This window comes from Pollicipes pollicipes, unplaced genomic scaffold (assembly GCF_011947565.3).
Source record: "Pollicipes pollicipes isolate AB1234 unplaced genomic scaffold, Ppol_2.1 Scaffold_7231;HRSCAF=8579_pilon_pilon_pilon, whole genome shotgun sequence".
In the NCBI taxonomy this organism is placed as follows: Eukaryota; Metazoa; Arthropoda; class Thecostraca; order Pollicipedomorpha; family Pollicipedidae; genus Pollicipes; species Pollicipes pollicipes.
This window is the reverse complement of record NW_023597034.1, coordinates 8,753,053-8,771,188: the sequence shown is the minus strand read 5'-3', so window position 1 is coordinate 8,771,188 and position 18,136 is coordinate 8,753,053. Positions and strand designations below refer to the sequence as shown.

Below are 18,136 nucleotides of genomic sequence, written 5' to 3'. Positions count from 1 at the left end.
TTGTTATGTACAGGTGTTATGCGGATATTTAAACAAAGACGCACACATCATGATGACATTGTGTATTGACAATGAAGATGCTTGTAATGACGAGGATCTCCTGACACCAAGCGGCACAAGCACACAGGCACCGGCAGACCCAGTATCACGCACTCCTACGCCGCAGCGAGCCCTGCCGCAAGGGCATACCTTGGTTCCGATACACAACGATGAAGACGTTACATCATGCCGCAGCGGACGCTACCGTGCGAGGCATCGATAAGGTCGAGCATCGCCTTGCCCCTGGACCTGGTGAGAGCCGCGGGCGGACGGGACGCCGATGCCGGCCGGGGTCGCGGCGACGCCCGCTCGTCGCCTGACCGGGCACCTGACCTGAGGTCACGCGCGAGTGAGGTCAACTGCGGTCGACCACAGGCGTGACCTCGGGGTCAGCCACGCCCTCCCCTCTCCCGACAGCCGAGTACCTGACCCCACCGCTTGTCCAGACGGCTCCCCGGTCACTGCACCTGGTCACCAGGTCAGTGACTCACACTGGCGTCACTGGAGGCCGGAGTGACGGCCCGCCGCTCAGTGGGTGGCCGTGCGGCGCACCCAGAACCGGGCTCGGAAGTCGTCCGAGCAGCTCATGAAGGCGGACGTGATGGGCGAGTGGATGATGTGGCGCACCGGCGAGTTGTGACCTGCGGGTCACAGCAGCACGCGCCATCACAGGCCGCAGCGCGCCATCAAGGGCCGCAGCGCGCCATCAGGCCGCAGCGCGCCATCACAGACCGTAGCGCGCCATCACGGGCCGCAGCACGCCATCACAGATCGAAGCTCGTCATCAGGCCGCAGCGCGCCATCACAGATCGCGGCGCGCCACGGCCATCAGCGGGCAGTGCCGGTCGGTCATAGTCGCATGAGAGAGCACCAGCCACCATTCCGTGGCTACGCTGCTGTGGCAACTAGGAACGGACAGAAGGACACAGCGGCTAATCGCCCACACTCGAGGCCACGCGTACACGTGACGACCAGCCCAGAGCGCACAGCGGATCTGACTGCCCTCCCGACTCGCCTTACATCGCCTCGCTAGGGGCAGCGGAGGAGGAACGGACCCCCGAGAGCACGCTCCCGGCACCTGAGGGACCCGGCGCGCCCGAGAAGCCCGGCGAGCACGACCGAAACCACTGCAGTCTCGGAGCCATGTACTGATATAGATACCGAAACCGCTCGAGCCTTGGAGCCAAATATCAAGACAGATGTTAACGAAAAAAGTTTCGATTTTGCCGACGCGTGCGCAAGCGTAGCACGAGCGGCGCTGCTGCGGTGGTGCTGAGGTGCGAGATGCGGTCTCCGACCGGCAGCCGGCCCGCGGCCGGACCCACGCCAGCACTCACAGAGCGACATCAGTTGTTTGCGGGAGGCGTTCCTCGAGTCCCACGTGCAGAGGCTCTTGGTGACCTCGTCCGGCAGCATGACGTAGTCCTCCGTGTGGTTGAAGATGGCCCGACTCTTGTGATACTGCTTACCTGACGGCCACATGTGGACGCTCGTACATTGTGGATAAATGGATGGCCTGCTAGCAACCGACGCACCCACAAAAATCACTCGCCAACAAGCCACAGGCCACTACGCAAGCTTTAAAGCTTATGCCGAACAGTGCCATGGCAGCGTCAGCAGGTCGTCAGCGTCGATCATTCCACACGACCAGCCGAGTGTCACAGGTTAAGATGACTGCCTTGCGTCCTCTGTTTATATCCTGAACACACAGGTACTACGCACGCGTGGCGCGATATGTTGTGGAGACCATCCCGCAGCGGTCCCACCGCCTCCGGCGATCCGCGCCCGGCGCGCCCGAGGCGACGCTGCCGCGATGGCGCATCGGCCGCCCCCAGCGGGGGTTTAGCTTACCGATGGTGCCGGCTCCGGTGTAGGCGATCAGACACCGGCTGGTGGAGAGCTCCCACAACTTCACCATCGAGTCCTTGCCCGACGACAGCACGTACTGCAGCATCAAGAGCACATGGTCAGAGGGAGCCTCCCGGCCCCGGCGCGGCACGCGGCCGACCATCACGGGACACACCGGCAAACGTCGGCCCAGAAACGGAGCGCCACGCGTGTGACAGGATACCGGAGAGCATGTGCGGCCAGATGTCCACGGTCTGGACCGGCCCCGCGCGCCGCCACCGCCCGCCCACCTCACCTTGCCGTTCTTGGAGAACACGACGGAGGAGATCCCCGCGCCGTCATGCGCCTTGCTGAAGGTGTTGACGCACCGGCTGGACACGCCGTCCCAGATCTTGATGGTGCCGTCGTTGGAGCCGGTGACGTATACCCGCGCGTCTGGAGACCATCTGTGACGCAGTCCCAACTTAGGTCACCGGACACGCTCAGTTCGTCGTCTCGGTTCGCCTGGACACTGCGCGAGTGTGGTCCAACCACCCCCCTGGTCCCGCACGTTCACACCTGACAGACTGACGGCAGTCGAAGACTAGAGAGACACTACGCTCTCGCTGTGCGCTCTTCGACGAGCAGCATGTGACATCACTGCCGGGCTATTCACCGACGCACGAGGCTCGCTCCGCGCATTGCAGCCCTGCCCTCGCCGCGCATCAGCCGTACTGTGTGGACGTGATGCGGTTGGTGTGATGCTGCTTGACGAAGGGGTTGACGTAGCACTGGGCGGTGCTGACGTCGTAGACGCGCACGGCGGGCTGGTCGGTGCCCACTACCAGGTAGTCGCCGGTGGGGTGGAAGCTGAAGCAGCGCACCGGAATGGCGTCCTGACGGCACGCGGCACACGTCGGTTCCAGCCGTGCGCATGGCACGCGGCACACGTCGGCTCCAACCGTGCGCATGGCGCGTGGCACGCGTCGGCTCCAGCCGTGCGCATGGCACGCGGCACACGTCGGCTCCAGCCGTGCGCATGGCACGCGGCACACGTCGGCTCCAGCCGTGCGCATGGCACGCGGCACACGTCGGTTCCAGCCGTGCGCATGGCACGCGGCACACGTCGGCTCCAGCCGTGCGCATGGCACGCGGCACACGTCGGCTCCAGCCGTGCGCATGGCACACGGCACACGTCGGCTCCAGCCGTGCGCATGGCACGCGGCACACGTCGGCTCCAGCCGTGCGCACAGCACGCGCTGGATGACGCGCCGGGCGGCGACATCAGCCCGGTACGTTCCGGCCTCCGTGAGTGACGGGAACACTGGATAGAAGAACAGCTCGCTGCTTGCCACCGGCCAGTGGCAGATGCGGGCACTGACGTCATAAGTTCGAGCATGCCCCGTTGCCTATGCTGCCGTGCTGATCTCTGCGTTGTAACGTACCACCACGCAATGGTACAACGGCATGCAGGCCCGAACGTTATCACACATCCAGCCGACACCTGTGATCACCACACAAGAGCCTCGTGTAAGCAACATCCTCACAATCGCGTACCGAGATTACACTGGTGGCCTTCTTGACGGACGACTTGCTGTACTCGAAGATCTTGATGTTGGTGTCGCGGGAGCCCGAGGCCAGCAGCGGCAAGCGTGGGTGGAACTCGAGGCAGGTCACCTCGTCCACGTGGTCGTACAGTGTCTTGATGACCGGGTGGTGGCCGGCCGAGTCCCCGTCGCCGTGTTCGTGCGCCTTCTTGGCCAGCATGCGGTCCACGTCGATAATCTGTCGGGGGGACGGGCGCATGTCGCGGGTGACGAGAGGACTGAGTCACGTGGCTGCTGGCGCTTGGAATGTCCTAGATGGGAGGAACACAGGCTTTGGACCATGCGAACAGGCATCGCCCATTTGTACAAACATGGTACAACCGATCTATCTCTTGAACGCAATGAAATACATACACGTGCCATTGAGTCGGCGGTATGCACCGGTATTTCCAAGCTCCTGCTTACTTTGTTCAAACTGACCCCGCAGTTTGTTTGGCTAAATCTTTGCCGGCACCAGTCTGCAGTGCTCACCACGTGCATGCGCCACTTGGCAAACTGACGTGCGTTCAGTGACGTTCCACTCGGGACGATACTGGTGTAATGCCAATCTCCCCGAGCACCGCACAGTTGACCCGCGGAGCGCACCCACGGCTGGCATCAGCAAAGCTCTGACCGCACGCCCCCAGTCAGAAGAAGCTGGAGCCTAGCACCAACACTGCCCTTCCCCTGGCGCTTGAGCATCACGGCCCTAGCCGGCCACGTCTTGGTGTCGGCCCAGCAGTGCCGATCCCGCCCGCCGCACTCCAGGGCCGGCCAGCACCAAGACCGCAGTCCGTCGCACTATGACGACGACCCAACAGCACCTGGCCGACCCGCCGCTCCCCGCCGCTGACCCTGACTGGCCTACCTTGATGCTGGCGTCCACGCTGCCGGTGGCGACGAGTTGGCCGTCGGGCGAGAAGCAGGCCGAGCGGCAGGCCCCCTTGTGTGAGGTCACGTAGCACGTCTCGTAGGCGGCCGGCTCTGGCGCCACGGACGGCATGTCCGACTCGAACTCGAGGTCGAGGCCGGCCGTGAACTGGTCCTCCGGCTGGCCGCGCTCGTCGCTCGCCTCTGGCCGGAGGTCACGCCGGGTCAGCGGCCGCACCGGTGTGACGCGCGCGCGCGCCGCGGCGGCCGCGAGGTTCGCAGGTGAGGACCCCAGCGAGGCATCCATGGTTGGTGCGGAGCTGCCACACTCGTGATGCAGTTTCTGGGGTCTTACGACGTGGCCAAAAGTGATAGGCTGCAAGTGCAGGCAATGTGGGTGCCGATCACATGCATCTGAGTTCAAAGTGGATCCAAGCAATGACAACAAAGCAGAAGAGCCATCATTCCATGACCTTGCCATCTGAAATATACTATCATTGCTCTGAAACTTTTGTCAACAGTGTAGATGCTAGCAGGTGGAAGCCTCGGAGTTTGGCAAAACAAGCCTTCATGACAATCCTCCAACACACCACAAAATTCCAGTGAAGGAAACACACAGAAGAAGCCCAGCATCCCAACATGTTTCACATCCAGCCTGCTCACCCTTCTCTTTCTGGAGCCCCAGCAGGACAAGCCGGAACAGCCGGTCCGACGGAGGACAGGGCGGGTCTGGGTGTATGGTCTGGTGCATGCTTGAGGCAAGCGTTTGCTGGCCATCATAGTACAGCTGACTGTGAACCATAAGGTAGGTTAACAAGCAACACTGAACACTTTCTATGATGAGATCTGCCACATATTAGTTCCCATCCATGCAGCAGCTGAGGCTGACTGCAGAGTCAGAACTGTAAAGTCATTGCTTGATGATGAATGCCATCACTACTCCAGTATATTTGCTTTCTATGCCCATCAAAAGGTCAAAGCCTTGAGAACATCTGTATATGCATCAATACAAACTTCTAACCTATGCATGACACAACATCAGCATATCCCGAAATCAGCAGTTGTTTGAACCAGATGCTGTCCACAACAGCATTTCCCATTTTAGAGGACTTAAATTTACATCTTATAATGCACATATTATTTAGAGTACAATGTCAAATCTTCAAACATTTCACTAACAGGGGATACATGGGTTACAGCCTTTGACAGGCTAAGCCTGATAACTTCAGTTTGTTGGGAAACTAATGCATTTTCCAAAAGGCAGTATGCTTCTAACTCAGCTGTTAAAACAATGATAGGTACTCATGTCATGTTGCACATTGCATACAGGTAAAGCCCTCCCCCAATATAAAACAGCAAACCCAAAATTGGTGTTCTCAGCTGCATTACCACAACAAAGTGACAGCACAAAAACTGGAAGCATATGCTGCCAGAAAAAGCAGGCCTCTATTGCTCACACTGATCATCAATACTCTTGGGATTTCATACTTGACATACCTAATGATAAGCCGGTATAATGCCTCCCGGACCTTCACAAGGCTGTTGAGATCAACTTTTTCAGTATCTCCCATGATGCTTGCCACCCTTCAGCTGAAAACAAATGCACAATTCATTGAGCATGCATAATGGTTCACAACAGGTAAAAAGGATGCTACCCTTTGTCTGTGAAGTGCTGGCGTTGGAGCCAGAAAACCATCTGATGTGAAAAAACGTGCTGAAATTGGTGGGAACCGTGTGCCAATGAGCGACCGGATTTATGGCGTACATGGATTGAAATTGTTGCTGCTCCAGAGGTTCAAACAAATGACACCTCCCTAAAAAATCCTACGCTTTTCTTAAAAACTGGATACCTTTCGCAGGTGGAATAATATGCTACGCCCAATGCCATTTACCTCAACACCACAGAGCCGCTCTCACATACGGCCCCCCTCGCGGCTCGTGTGTAAACTTCTCACGTCAAAAAAAAAAACACTGCTGAAATGGCGCGAGCAATAACACCCATCGTTGGGAGAAACTGAGCCTGAAACTCTGACGTTAATGGTAGACTACAGGAAAATTAAGCCTTTTTAGCTGATAAATACTAAAATACGCAATAACACATTTTTGAAATATAATTGGAACAAACTTGGTTTTTAAAATGATCAAATAGTGTATGATGTACGAAATATTACATTTTATTTCTTATGACCTCACAACATTTCAGGGACATTTTTTGGCTGCACCAATATCAGCTGCGTTGAGGAACGAGATGCGTCAGATCTGTCGCCTTAACTGCTTATGTTTGAGCAGTTCCTCAAACGCACGGTGTAATATACATCAGTCGAAGCGGGGGAGCGGGGAGGAGAGTGTGAGAGGCGTGTGCCAGGTTCAGAGGTCGTGGTGGAACACAGCTGGTTAGTTGCTTTATATTTCATATTTTGTTACGAACTGACATGTTGCTGTCGGAAGGGAGGGGGGGCAATGTGGGGCATGGGTACCCTACACAGGTCAGAGGGGTTTGTTGGGACTCTTGACCAGGCTGCAAAAAATACACGTTACGTCGAACATGTTAGGCGTAGCAGCGACATTGCGGCAACAATTCCAGTGAATGTACACCGTAAATCTGAGCCCTCAGATTTCAGTGCACAGTCACAGTTAATTACAATGTGTAGAGCTAATCTTGCAAGGGTGAATTCAGGCGAACATGCTCTTTATAGGCTTTTCATACTACACTAGTATAAAAATTGAACCCAGTTCAGCTTGACCTGAGTTTTGTGCTTACAAGTGCTGTGTTGAGCACACCCATTTTTATAGGCCTTTTTTGCAGTGGATGAATGTTGTGCAGAGTTGTCCCTGACAGGGCCCTTGCAACATTACAGTCACTTCTGTTATCCAGGATGGGACCATGGATCACTCTGCTCAGACAGAGAAGGGGGTATATGGCTGACATCAAACTTACACCAGCTCTATCTAGCTTTTACCCAGTCTGCAAACCATGGCAAACATGTCAACAAGCTGTTTTGGGGCAGATAGTATGTTTTGACAGTAACCATTGGGCACCTAAACTTTGCATGCATCAACAGAATTGCCATGAGGGATATTATAGTTGAATGACATTGCTGCATCCAGGGAATTTCCCTTAAAGGGGTTTGTGCCCCTAAATATTGTATGCATAACAATAAACTTTTTCAGCATTGAGTGACAGCATTTTTTATCGTCTCGTCATGTGCTGCCATGATGCCCAGAGCACAATGTCGATGTTCTGTGTGCAGCATTTCAGAGAATTGTTGTCTGAAATTATATTTGCAACATCATACCTCTCAAAAAATGCGTATCTGCATTGAAAATGGTGGTTAGTGTGCCAAACTGAATACACAGATCCATACAGCAGACATGTGCAGCACCATAATGATTGGCTGTTTTGCTGTCCATCAGACATTTTCGGGTGGCATGCATTTTTACTAGTCTGGAATGGTGCCAGCTGCATACCTCAGAGATAGCCAGTGAATAATTAACTGATGATGCTCCCTTACAGATCATTGATTGTCGGTAGAGCTTAGGTAGTCATTGGTGGGTCTTTTGTCATCTTCTGCTGTTCTGTATCATCATTTAGTAAGTCTGCTGTTACTAGCACTGCTGTTTGCTCTCATTTCAGGATTTTTACCTATGGGTCAAAACTATAGAGGCCCAGCACAGGATCAAGTGCATAGACCACATTGGTCCTTTTTGGTGCTGAAAGTATGTCATCAATATGACTGAGCCTCTTCTTTTTGTGGTTAGCCTTTCCATCCTAGCCTCAGTCCACAGCTCATTTGACTTCTTTCTGTCACAAGATGAAGTCAGAAAAATGGATGGTAAGTGCATGTGTGATGAAATACAGCTACATTGTGATCATGCCAGCTCTGTACATCAATGATATATTTTGTATTTCAAACTAGATGCTGTTTGTTCCAAGCTGCTTAAGATCACAACATTGTATAAACATGTCAATCATTTAAAATTATTTGCTAGGTATCTAGATAGCTACATAGCTAAAGTGGCTGTCCAATACCCAATAATGACATTGGGTATTGCACATAATTGTATTTGTGAGATGGACCCATGCTGCATTTTCTGCCTATTTGTCTGGAATAGACATTTAGTGTTGTATGACTCCAACTTGAATGTGGTGATAACCCATGACTCTGCAACATCCTCATAATTGTCATGGAAGACCATGCCTTGCTTGTGCTGGGTTTAAATACCACTGTCCTTTTCACAGTGGTTGGGTGGCCAGGCAACTTCTTCTACGTGGAAAACGGAAACGTCAATCATAATACAGTGGCATACAACTTCCAGGTGCCATATGAGATGAACAGTTTAACATTTTCCTGGAGGGCTAGGGACCTGGAAAACGTAAGTCAGTATGTAGAGCAGTCTGCGTGGGAGATGTGGTGTTAACAAATTTGCAGTGATTCCAGCTGATGAAGCTACTCTATTTGACTAAAGGCCATGTTGTGTATGGTTTAGTTATCTCTGACAGTTTGGGAAGTGTAGAGCTACACATGTGATTTTCATGGCCACACACCAAGGGTACTGCCATGGTCAAATTCAGATCTGTGGATTTGGCTAGCTGATGGCAGCTGCTGCAGGGTATGGCCTAATGGAGGTGGTGCCATCCACTGCAGGTGACGTACGCCATCGTCAGCCACCCCCTTCCAGGCAGTGAGAACAAGCTGCGCTCACTGGCATTTGACATTCCACACACAGGTGAGACAGTGCTTCAGCAGCAAACTGCGGCTACCGACTACCCGAACACTGACGAACGTGTGTAGCGAGGTGCGTTACGCAGCTAGTGTCGAAGTGCCGTTCATCCGCTAACTATGCGTGCGACCATCCTGAGCCAGCCTGCGGTCGCAACGTTACCCCTCCTGTGCGTAGCCGTGTCGCTGACGGTGCGTTCGGCTGGCAGGCACCATCCCGCGGCGCTTGGGCCAGTTCCGCCTGAGCCTGGCCTGCTCGCTCGACCCGGCGGCGGTGGCTGCCGCGCCGGCCGAGTTCGTCATCAAGCTGGACGTCATGTCGTCCAGCAGGGTGACCAGCATCAACTTGCGCCGGCGGAAGCACTGCACCGGTGAGGCGCGACGGCGGATGGTCGCGTGTGATGGACGGACGGACAGGAGCCGCCTGCCGGCCCCCCGCCGACCCCGACCGACCCGGCCAACCGGCAGCTGGTCGTTAGGCGGCTGCTGGCACGTGCTGAGGCCTCAGTAGCGCTCTGGCTTCGGCTGCGGCCGGTGACGATAATACATTTACGATGTCCAAATCGCTGTGCCACATCAACATGGCTAACGCCCCTTCAGGCAATGTCCTTTGTTCGATTAAGAGTGGTGGCGACGACTGTCTCGGAGCACGAGCCCTGGCCGCGCCCGCATTCTGCCTCGAGGGTTGACCTGTACCGTGACCCTCTGGCGTGACAGAGCGCTCGGCGCTGGAGGCGGACATCGTGGTGATGACGCAGCAGGACGGGTTCGGCTCGGCGGCCACCTTCTACGTGGGACTGGCTGCGCTCGGCGCGCTGCTGGTGGTGGCTGTGGGCACCGGTGTCGGCATCGCCTACTGCAGCCGCGGCTGGGAGTCCTCCCACCGGCCGTGAGTCGTCCCCCCCCCCCCCCCGCCGGCGGCTGGGAGTCCTCCCACCGGCCGTGAGTCATCCTCCCGCTGGCGGTCTGGGAGTCCTCCCACCGGCCGTGAGTCGTCCCCCTCCCTTTGACCCCATTCGCTGGCGGCTGGGAGTCCTTCCCCCGCTGGCGGCTGGGAGTCCTCCCACCGGCCGTGAGTCGTACCCCCCCCCCCCCCCTGGCGGTCTGGGAGTCCTCCTACCGGTCGTGAGTCATCCCCCCCGCTGGCGGTCTGGGAGTCCTCCCACCGGCCTGAGTCGTATCCTCGTCCCCCCGCTGGTGGTCTGGGAGTCTTCCCAACGGCCATGAGTCGTATCCTCCCCCCCCCCCCCCGCTGGCAGTCTGGGAGTCATCCCACCGGCCATGAGTCACATCCCCCCGCTGGCGGCTGGGAGTCCTCCCGCCGGCCGTGAGTCGTATCCTCCCCCCTCCCCCGCTGGCGGTCTGGGAGCCCTCCCACCGGCCGTGAGTCGTCCCCTCCCTTCCACCCCCTTCGCCGGCGGCTGGGAGTCCTTTCCCCCCCTGGCGACTGAGTGTCATCCCACCGGACGCGAATCCCCCTCCCACAACCGGCGGCGGCTCGTGAGGTTAAGCTGGCTTGTTGTTGACGACGCGCCTTCCTTCCGTGCAAAACTCGCGGGCAGCGGGAAGTTGTGTCGGGGAGAACCACACGCCGTGAAGTAACGCACTTCCAGGAGGTGCTGTTTTGCGTGAAGACGACGTTTGTTGCAAGCTAGCAATCTTTTGCTTACCTACTGTTTTGTGTGATGTTCTGTACATCGGCATAGTACGAGCTTGGTATGCCACCATAAAACCCCTTGTGAAAATACAACAGCACAACATTATGTAGCAAAGTTAAATTGACAGACAGTAAATGCATGCGTCGTAAGTTGGACTGCTACTGAATCCGACGGCTCCTCTGCGGCTCGCCGCTCTCTCCGAGGGCGTGCGTCGTGTGGTGACGCGTCTGTGGCCCGGCAGCTCGCCGCCCAGCCAGTACTCGTCCGTGGAGGCGGTGCGGCCTCCGCCGCCGCCGCCGCCTCTGCCGTTGACTGCGCCGCCGCGGCCGGCCAGCCCGGCGCGCTCCGTCGACTCGCCGCCGCCCTGCGAGCCGCTGCCGCCGGCGCCGCCGGCCGTGCTGGAGCCGCTGGACGTGGACCGGCTGGAGGTGGAGCGGACGCTGATGGAGGGCACGTTTGGCCGCATCTGCCAGGGTCACCTGGTCAAGGATGAGCAGGACGACTTGCCCGTGCTCGTCAAGATGGCCACAGGTGAGTGTGACGGGACGGTGGCAGCCTCGCCCTGTCTCTGTTCAAACCGACCGCCGGCGGTCAAAGCCGGCGGTGTTGGCCTCTGCTGTGTCAGTGGTGGGTCCAGAAACGGGCGTCGCTCGCGCACTGCGGGTCGCTACCAAGCAAAGCCACTCCGTTCTTCGGTACTTTTCTGTTTATTCTGCTATTCTGCCTGTGCGCCAGCGTGTGCGATGACGCGGAGCAGCGTATCTGGCCACTAGCGATGCGTGTCCGACTATCGCTACACGCTGGCCTGGCCTGGACGCGCCGCTGCCAGCCGCGGCCCGCTCCGTCCCATGCCCGGCGGCGTGCTGCGCCTGACGCCGTCGGCCGGCCGGTCGGCAGAGGTGGCCTCCGACACCCAGGTGTCGCTGATGCTGCGCGAGGCGGCCGCCCTGACGCAACTGGCGCACCCCAACCTGCTCTCGGCCATGGGCGTGGTGTCGGACGGCGCGGACGGCTCGCGCCCGCGCATCGTCTACATGTACTACCCCAGCGTCAACCTCAAGAGGTGAGCCTCCGGCCGGGCACGCAGCGGCTGCCGCGAGACCGAGCTGAAGGGTGGTGCTGGCCGGCCGGGGACTGCCGCCACACCGACTCCCGGACCGCCTGTTGTAAATGCACACCGACTGCCAAAGGGGACCCACCATTCTTATGTAATGCAGTGTTAGACTGCATTAAACTGTACAGTGTTAAACAGCTCACTTTTCTCGGACCCCACTGACGGCCCACTGACGGCCGTGTCCTGTGAGGCTCTTCCGCGCCCCACTGACAGCCGTGTCCTGTGGTTCCCTGCCGCGCCCCACTGACAGCCGTGCTTCGGCGCAGCTTCCTGCACCAGTGCCGCACGGTCGGGGAGGCGTGGTCGCGCACGCTGCTCACGCAGGAGGTGGTACACATGGCCGTCCAGGTGCTGAACGCGCTCAGCCACCTGCACCAGAACGGCCTCGTGCACCGGGACGTCGCCGCCCGCAACTGCGTGTACGTACCTCGGCGGTGGCCTGCCGGGCGTGTTGCTGTCGAGCCGCGTTGGCGGTGTGAAGTGGCTGACATGTTGAGAAGCGGTCGTGCGAGGTCGCGATTACGCCAACGAAGTGAGAGCTGTGTGCTTGTGGGTTGGTGCGGTGTCGGACTAAGGCAGTCGGTTTCCAAGGGGCTGTCAAGTGAAGTCATCCGCCCTTGGCCGGCGTTGAGCTGCCCTCGCGGCTGCTTTACTTTACGTTACGGTCCCAGGCGCCATCCCGGCCTCGCCTAACGCGGGCGTCGCAGCCGGGTGTCTGTGGGAGCTGGCCGGCCCCGCAGCGCCCCGCCGACGGCGCTGACCGCGCGCGCCTCCCTCCTGGCAGCGTGGACGACCAGCTGCGCGTGAAGCTGTGCGACCTGGCGTTGTCGCGCGACCTCTTCCCCGACGACTACCACTGCCTGGGCGACAACGAGAACAGGCCGGTCAAGTGGCTGGCGCTGGAGGCGCTGACCGAGCGCCGCTTCCCGCCGGCCGCCGACCTCTGGTCGTTCGGCGTGCTCTTCTGGGAGCTGACCACGCTCGGCCAGCAGCCGTACGTGGAGGTGGACCCGTTCGAGATGGCCGCCTACCTGCGCGAGGGATACCGGCTCGCGCAGCCCGTCAACTGCCCGGACGAGCTGTGAGTGCGGCCGCTGGCGGAGCCGGACACTGGCCGGTGCGGGAGGCGGCGTGGCGGCCGTCAGTAGGTGGGGTGGGACAGACAACCACATGTGGTGTAGGGGCGTAGCAGATACCGCGGTGTGGACTCCAGGTTGGTACGAGCTGGCGCGGCCGGATGCTAATTATCCACTGTGGTAGGGTGTCCGAAGAAACATTTACCCCCGGCTGTAATGGCCAGCGGTTATTCCCCCGGTTGGTAGGTCAGGGCGTGCGCTTTATCCTGTGGTTTTGGAGTGAGTTGTCTCGCCGCGCTATTTAACCCCCTCCGGACAAGGGCCCTCACTGTACCCTCCCCTTGGGCTTTCGGGAAACCTCAAAAGGCATCATGCCGTTATTGTTGGTGCCTGTTCTTTAAGGTGTTTGTGTCCTCAGCGACATCGGAGGGCGCCACTTGTCATAGGTGGCGGGTAGTGACCTCCGTGTCATGGGTGACGGGTGGTGACCTCCGTGTCATGGGTGACGGGTGGTGACCTCCGTGTCATGGGTGACGGGTGGTGACCTCCGTGTCATGGGTGACGGGTGGTGACCTCCGTGTCATGGGTAACGGGTGGTGACCTCCGTGTCATGGGTGACGGGTGGTGACCTCCGTGTCATGGGTGACGGGTGGTGACCTCCGTGTCATGGGTGACGGGTGGTGACCTCCGTGTCATGGGTAACGGGTGGTGACCTCCGTGTCATGGGTGACGGGTGGTGACCTCCGTGTCATGGGTGACGGGTGGTGACCTCCGTGTCATGGGTGATGGGTGGTGACCTCCGTGTCATGGGTAACGGGTGGTGACCTCCGTGTCATGGGTGACGGGTGGTGACCTCCGTGTCATGGGTGACGGGTGGTGACCTCCGTGTCATGGGTGATGGGTGGTGACCTCCGTGTCATGGGTAACGGGTGGTGACCTCCGTGTCATGGGTGACGGGTGGTGACCTCCGTGTGGACGTCACGCTAACCACGCGTCGCGTTCGGATGCCCATTAACAAGCATGTGTCGTAGAACATGCATTCTAAAGGACGTTATCTTTTGGGTTTGCTGACATATCGCGTAATGATGTAATTAGTTCGAATGAAATTAGACCAGACCATGCAAAGTCCAGCCAGATCAAATAGGGCTGATGCTTTGAAGTTAAAGAAATATCACCGGCGATGTGTACCGTGGAATCATTCAGTTTCAGTTCGGTGAGACTGGCTTTGTCTCCCTGCGCTGTGGTCAGCGTATGAACGAATTGACAAAAAATACAGAAGTACGGCTGTTAGGTTGGTCGCAGTAAATGTATAAGTCAGTCCACAGATTCTCTCTCGAGAACCTCTGAGCTCGGTTGTTGCCTCAGTCAACTTTTCCTGTGGAACACAAAACAGCCTTATAACGCTGTCAATGTTTTCTGAAGGGAACTGGTGGATCGGCCTGCCGGCCAATCTTGGGCAAAACACCGGCCGCTTCGATCTGTGTTTGGCCCGGAGGGCAGAGGACCGTGCATCGCCGGTTTTCCACAGTCCCATCATACGGAGCTCAAGATAGGGGTCTACATTGAATATTTTGGTCTGATCGGTTGGACCTGTCAAGCGCCGTATGTTTGTTGACAGTAATCCGTGGCAGGGTGATCACGCGACGCTGCCTTCCGTTTGGTTCCACCGCGCCGACCCCGCGACTCAGTGGACAGGGCTCTGATTACTGCATCACTGGTGCGGCAGACCTATCGTGGACTTGCTGCGGGTTAGCTCACAGCGATATGAGCTTGAACTATTGGTTGACGTGCCAGAAGCCGCGCTCGGTTGTGGGGCCCGTCAGAGACGCTCGTCACCGGACGTGCCAGAAGCCGCGCTCGGTTGTGGGGCCCGTCAGAGACGCTCGTCACCGGACGTGCCAGAAGCGGCGCTCGGTTGTGGGGCCCGTCAGAGACGCTCGTCACCGGACGTGCCAGAAGCCGCGCTCGGTTGTGGGGCCCGTCAGAGACACTCGTCACCGGACGTGCCAGAAGCCGCGCTCGGTTGTGGGGCCCGTCAGAGACGCTCGTCACCGGACGTGCCAGAAGCGGCGCTCGGTTGTGGGGCCCGTCAGAGACGCTCGTCACCGGACGTGCCAGAGGCCGCGCTCGGTTGTGGGGCCCGTCAGAGACGCTCGTCACCGGACGTGCCAGAAGCCGCGCTCGGTTGTGGGGGCCGTCAGAGACGCTCGTCACCGGACGTGCCAGAAGCCGCGCTCGGTTGTGGGGCCCGTCAGAGACACTCGTCACCGGACGTGCCAGAAGCCGCGCTCGGTTGTGGGGCCCGTCAGAGACGCTCGTCACCGGACGTGCCAGAAGCCGCGCTCGGTTGTGGGGCCCGTCAGAGACGCTCGTCACCGGACGTGCCAGAAGCCGCGCTCGGTTGTGGGGCCCGTCAGAGACGCTCGTCACCGGACGTGCCAGAAGCCGCGCTCGGTTGTGGGGCCCGTCAGAGACGCTCGTCACCGGACGTGCCAGAAGCCGCGCTCGGTTGTGGGGCCCGTCAGAGACGCTCGTCACCGGACGTGCCAGAAGCCGCGCTCGGTTGTGGGGCCCGTCAGAGACGCTCGTCACCGGACGTGCCAGAAGCCGCGCTCGGTTGTGGGGCCCGTCAGAGACGCTCGTCACCGGACGTGCCAGAAGCCGCGCTCGGTTGTGGGGCCCGTCAGAGACGCTCGTCACCGGACGTGCCAGAAGCCGCGCTCGGTTGTGGGGCCCGTCAGAGACGCTCGTCACCGGACGTGCCAGAAGCCGCGCTCGGTTGTGGGGCCCGTCAGAGACGCTCGTCACCGGACGACCGGCCATGAGAGGACCGGGCTCGCTTGGGGCAGCCGTGTCTTCATGGTGCACGTCACGTTAAAATGGCACGGACAAAATTACCTGTTACGTTGGCATTGGTCTCCGGGGTTGGTGGGGTCAGGGTCTTCGCAACAAACTTTACGGATAGAGAAATCCGTTTTCATAGCCACTTCTGTAAAAGATGCAGCCAAACTCCTTGAAAAGGACGGCGGTATTCGTGATACTTTAAAGCGGTGGAAGGACGAGGGAGGCTCCTCGTCTGGCGACAGTGGAATAAACGCTCGTCCGGCGAATGGTGAAGTGAGAACGGTCAGCTTGCAGCGAGCCTCGTTCGGCCGCGCGGAGTGAGCGCGGGTCCCTGCTCGACGCGCGGCGCTGAGAGGCGGGCTGACGCAGCCGCCGCCTGTCCGGCAGGTTCGCCGTCATGGCCTACTGCTGGGCGACTGAGCCGGCCGAGCGGCCCGGCCTCCACCACCTGCAGTCCTGCCTCATCGACTTCCACATGCACCTCGACAACTACGTGTAGTGGCCGACCGTCTCGGCGCGGACCTGCGCACTGCTCCGCTCTCCCGGCCGGGGGCGTGGCCGCCAGCCGGGTGACTCCGGCAGGCACGCACGCCACGTCAGTGCATCAGCTACGATATTAGGCGCGGACGGAGCGTTCCGTTTGTGTGGGGTTACCGTGCGTCAGGGTTTTGCATTTCGAGAATTGGAGAGTTCGGCGGCGTTTGGGTTGGCTGTCGATGTAGACTGTGCGGCCACCCCGCGGTGGATGCTTTGGTATTGGCTGCTACGGATTACGTGGTGAGCTGGTGGAGTGTGAATGGGCAATGCAGTGCAATTGTTACAACCGACCTCAATGTTGCGTTTCTTCATCTTGGCTGCTCGTACCATTGTAATGTTCATCGTCGGATAAAGCCCTGTGATATTGTGCCGTACCTTTTGTTGTCGCTGTACCCACGACGCTTCCTTGCGTTCGCCAGCGCCTACTGTCCGTTTGTGCGTACCGCAACGCTTGATGTCAGCTGCCCGCTCGCCAAGGGAGCCCGCCGGCGCGCCGTGCTTCGCCATTCGTACGTGTGCCATGTGGCGTGCTCGTCCGGTGGTCGGCAGCCGCTTCAGGGGGACCGATCAGCGCGCTCTCCGGAGCGGGGGGATCGCGCGACGTGCCGCCCCGTCCGCCGTGGGACCCCGCGCTGCGCTGCCTCCGGTTCACCGCCGGTGCCGTGTCGGGGGCTGCGCGGGGGTGACCGCATCGGCGGTGGCCGGCGGCGTGTCATCCTCCTGAGACACCTGGCGTGCGACCTCGACCCACCCTTGTCTCATTGCGGCCGAGTGTCGCTGCTGCTATGAACTGGATCAGTATTTTGGTGTTGTGCCCGCTGGTTTACACTCTGCTAATGTCTTTCCTCCGTCGGTGAGCGACAAGGAAGTAGACGCTCTGTATCGTGTCGTTTGACTGGGCTGCTGCACCCGAAAGCTATGTGTTCTGCACTGAACGTTTGGTACAAATTCGCAGGCCGATTTTGAGCTGCCATGAACTGCCGGTATTATTGAACGCCTTTACTGGCTCTAGTTATTGCACAGTTACTATTGTTGACGGTATACATTCATATGTTATAATTGACAGTTTTATTGAGTGATTTGTGTGTAAAGAGAAGTTTTCGTCCCGCCAAACTGTGCTGATTGCATTGCACGACGCTTTTTATGGTTGTACACGAACACCACTTCATAGCATGATTTCATTCACGCTACTGACGTGTAGCTAGCGAACCGACGTCCACGCATTGCGATACCAGCTTGTGCTCTGGGCCTCACGCTTGTGGGAGTGTGCCGTCACCGACGCTTCAAATGTTTTGTGTGTTTTCGACTGTGTGACTGAGTTTTCTCATCTTAGTTAATATTTTTGTATCAGGGTTTTAGAGCTTCGTACCCGCCCGACCCCGTGAGTGGCGGTTTCCATTGTCGAATATCAAGGTGTTTGCGGGTGTCAAGTGTCATCGGCTTAAAGCCCCGAGTAGCCCTAGGTAGCCTCTTTGCCCTGTTTTGTACTGAGTTGTGCCACAATAGGAAATGCATTTTTAACAAAACTGATGTCTGTGTTCAAAAATACGTAAGTAACCCGATCAGAAGTGATGACACGTATTTCACGTGCTGGAGACATCCACAGATTGATACCCGCTGCGGCAGCCTGTTTCATTCAGCGTTTAGCAAGCATCAATCGCCTTGAAGGGAGTGTTCAACATTTCCGTGGGATTTTGAACTGAAAAAGCCATCTTGAAGGCCTTTTGGTGCAGTTCACAGCCCTGGCCTTTTAAGACCTAAACCCGTCTAGTTTCTGAGCTGCGCGCCGGCGAAAATGACGAGGGTACGTCAAGATCACCTTAGCATTCAAGTAATAATAACGCTATTCAAATCCTGCCATTCC

The 18,136-nt window shown here is 58.2% G+C and overlaps 2 protein-coding genes across 2 annotated transcripts; one reads left to right on the top strand and one right to left on the bottom strand.

The window, feature by feature from the left end:
* Positions 1–72: 72 nt before the first annotated feature.
* LOC119109620 (cleavage stimulation factor subunit 1) lies at positions 73–6,305 on the bottom strand. Its single transcript, XM_037233324.1, has 10 exons — positions 6,215–6,305; positions 5,820–5,912; positions 4,986–5,113; positions 4,321–4,526; positions 3,424–3,651; positions 2,602–2,762; positions 2,183–2,333; positions 1,891–1,984; positions 1,377–1,508; positions 73–680 (listed from the first exon to the last, which is right to left on the bottom strand). Exons 2-10 carry the CDS (start codon positions 5,891–5,893, stop codon positions 568–570), a joined length of 1,287 nt encoding a protein of 428 aa, XP_037089219.1. The 5' UTR covers positions 5,894–5,912; positions 6,215–6,305; the 3' UTR covers positions 73–567.
* A 327-nt stretch (positions 6,306–6,632) lies between these two features.
* Positions 6,633–17,798, top strand: LOC119110619 (tyrosine-protein kinase RYK). The gene is made up of 11 exons (XM_037234510.1): positions 6,633–6,715; positions 7,957–8,155; positions 8,563–8,696; positions 8,969–9,050; positions 9,253–9,414; positions 9,761–9,932; positions 10,943–11,232; positions 11,599–11,764; positions 12,082–12,234; positions 12,600–12,896; positions 16,123–17,798. The coding sequence occupies exons 2-11, from the start codon at positions 8,053–8,055 to the stop codon at positions 16,232–16,234; spliced, it is 1,671 nt and encodes a 556-aa protein (XP_037090405.1). The 5' UTR covers positions 6,633–6,715; positions 7,957–8,052; the 3' UTR covers positions 16,235–17,798.
* The last annotated feature ends 338 nt before the right edge of the window (positions 17,799–18,136 follow it).

Excerpts from the sequence above, each read along its gene's own strand:
- LOC119109620 (XM_037233324.1), bottom strand. The coding sequence starts at position 5,893 with ATGGGAGATACTGAAAAAGTTGATCTCAACAGCCTTGTGAAGGTCCGG. Across the intron at positions 5,114-5,819 it reads TTATACCGGCTTATCATTAG|TCAGCTGTACTATGATGGCC; the intron begins GTATGTCAAGTA and ends TATGGTTCACAG. Across the intron at positions 1,985-2,182 it reads TGTTCTCCAAGAACGGCAAG|TACGTGCTGTCGTCGGGCAA; the intron begins GTGAGGTGGGCG and ends TTGATGCTGCAG.
- LOC119110619 (XM_037234510.1), top strand. The coding sequence starts at position 8,053 with ATGACTGAGCCTCTTCTTTTTGTGGTTAGCCTTTCCATCCTAGCCTCA. Across the intron at positions 11,233-11,598 it reads GCTCGTCAAGATGGCCACAG|AGGTGGCCTCCGACACCCAG; the intron begins GTGAGTGTGACG and ends GCCGGTCGGCAG. Across the intron at positions 12,897-16,122 it reads GTCAACTGCCCGGACGAGCT|GTTCGCCGTCATGGCCTACT; the intron begins GTGAGTGCGGCC and ends CCTGTCCGGCAG.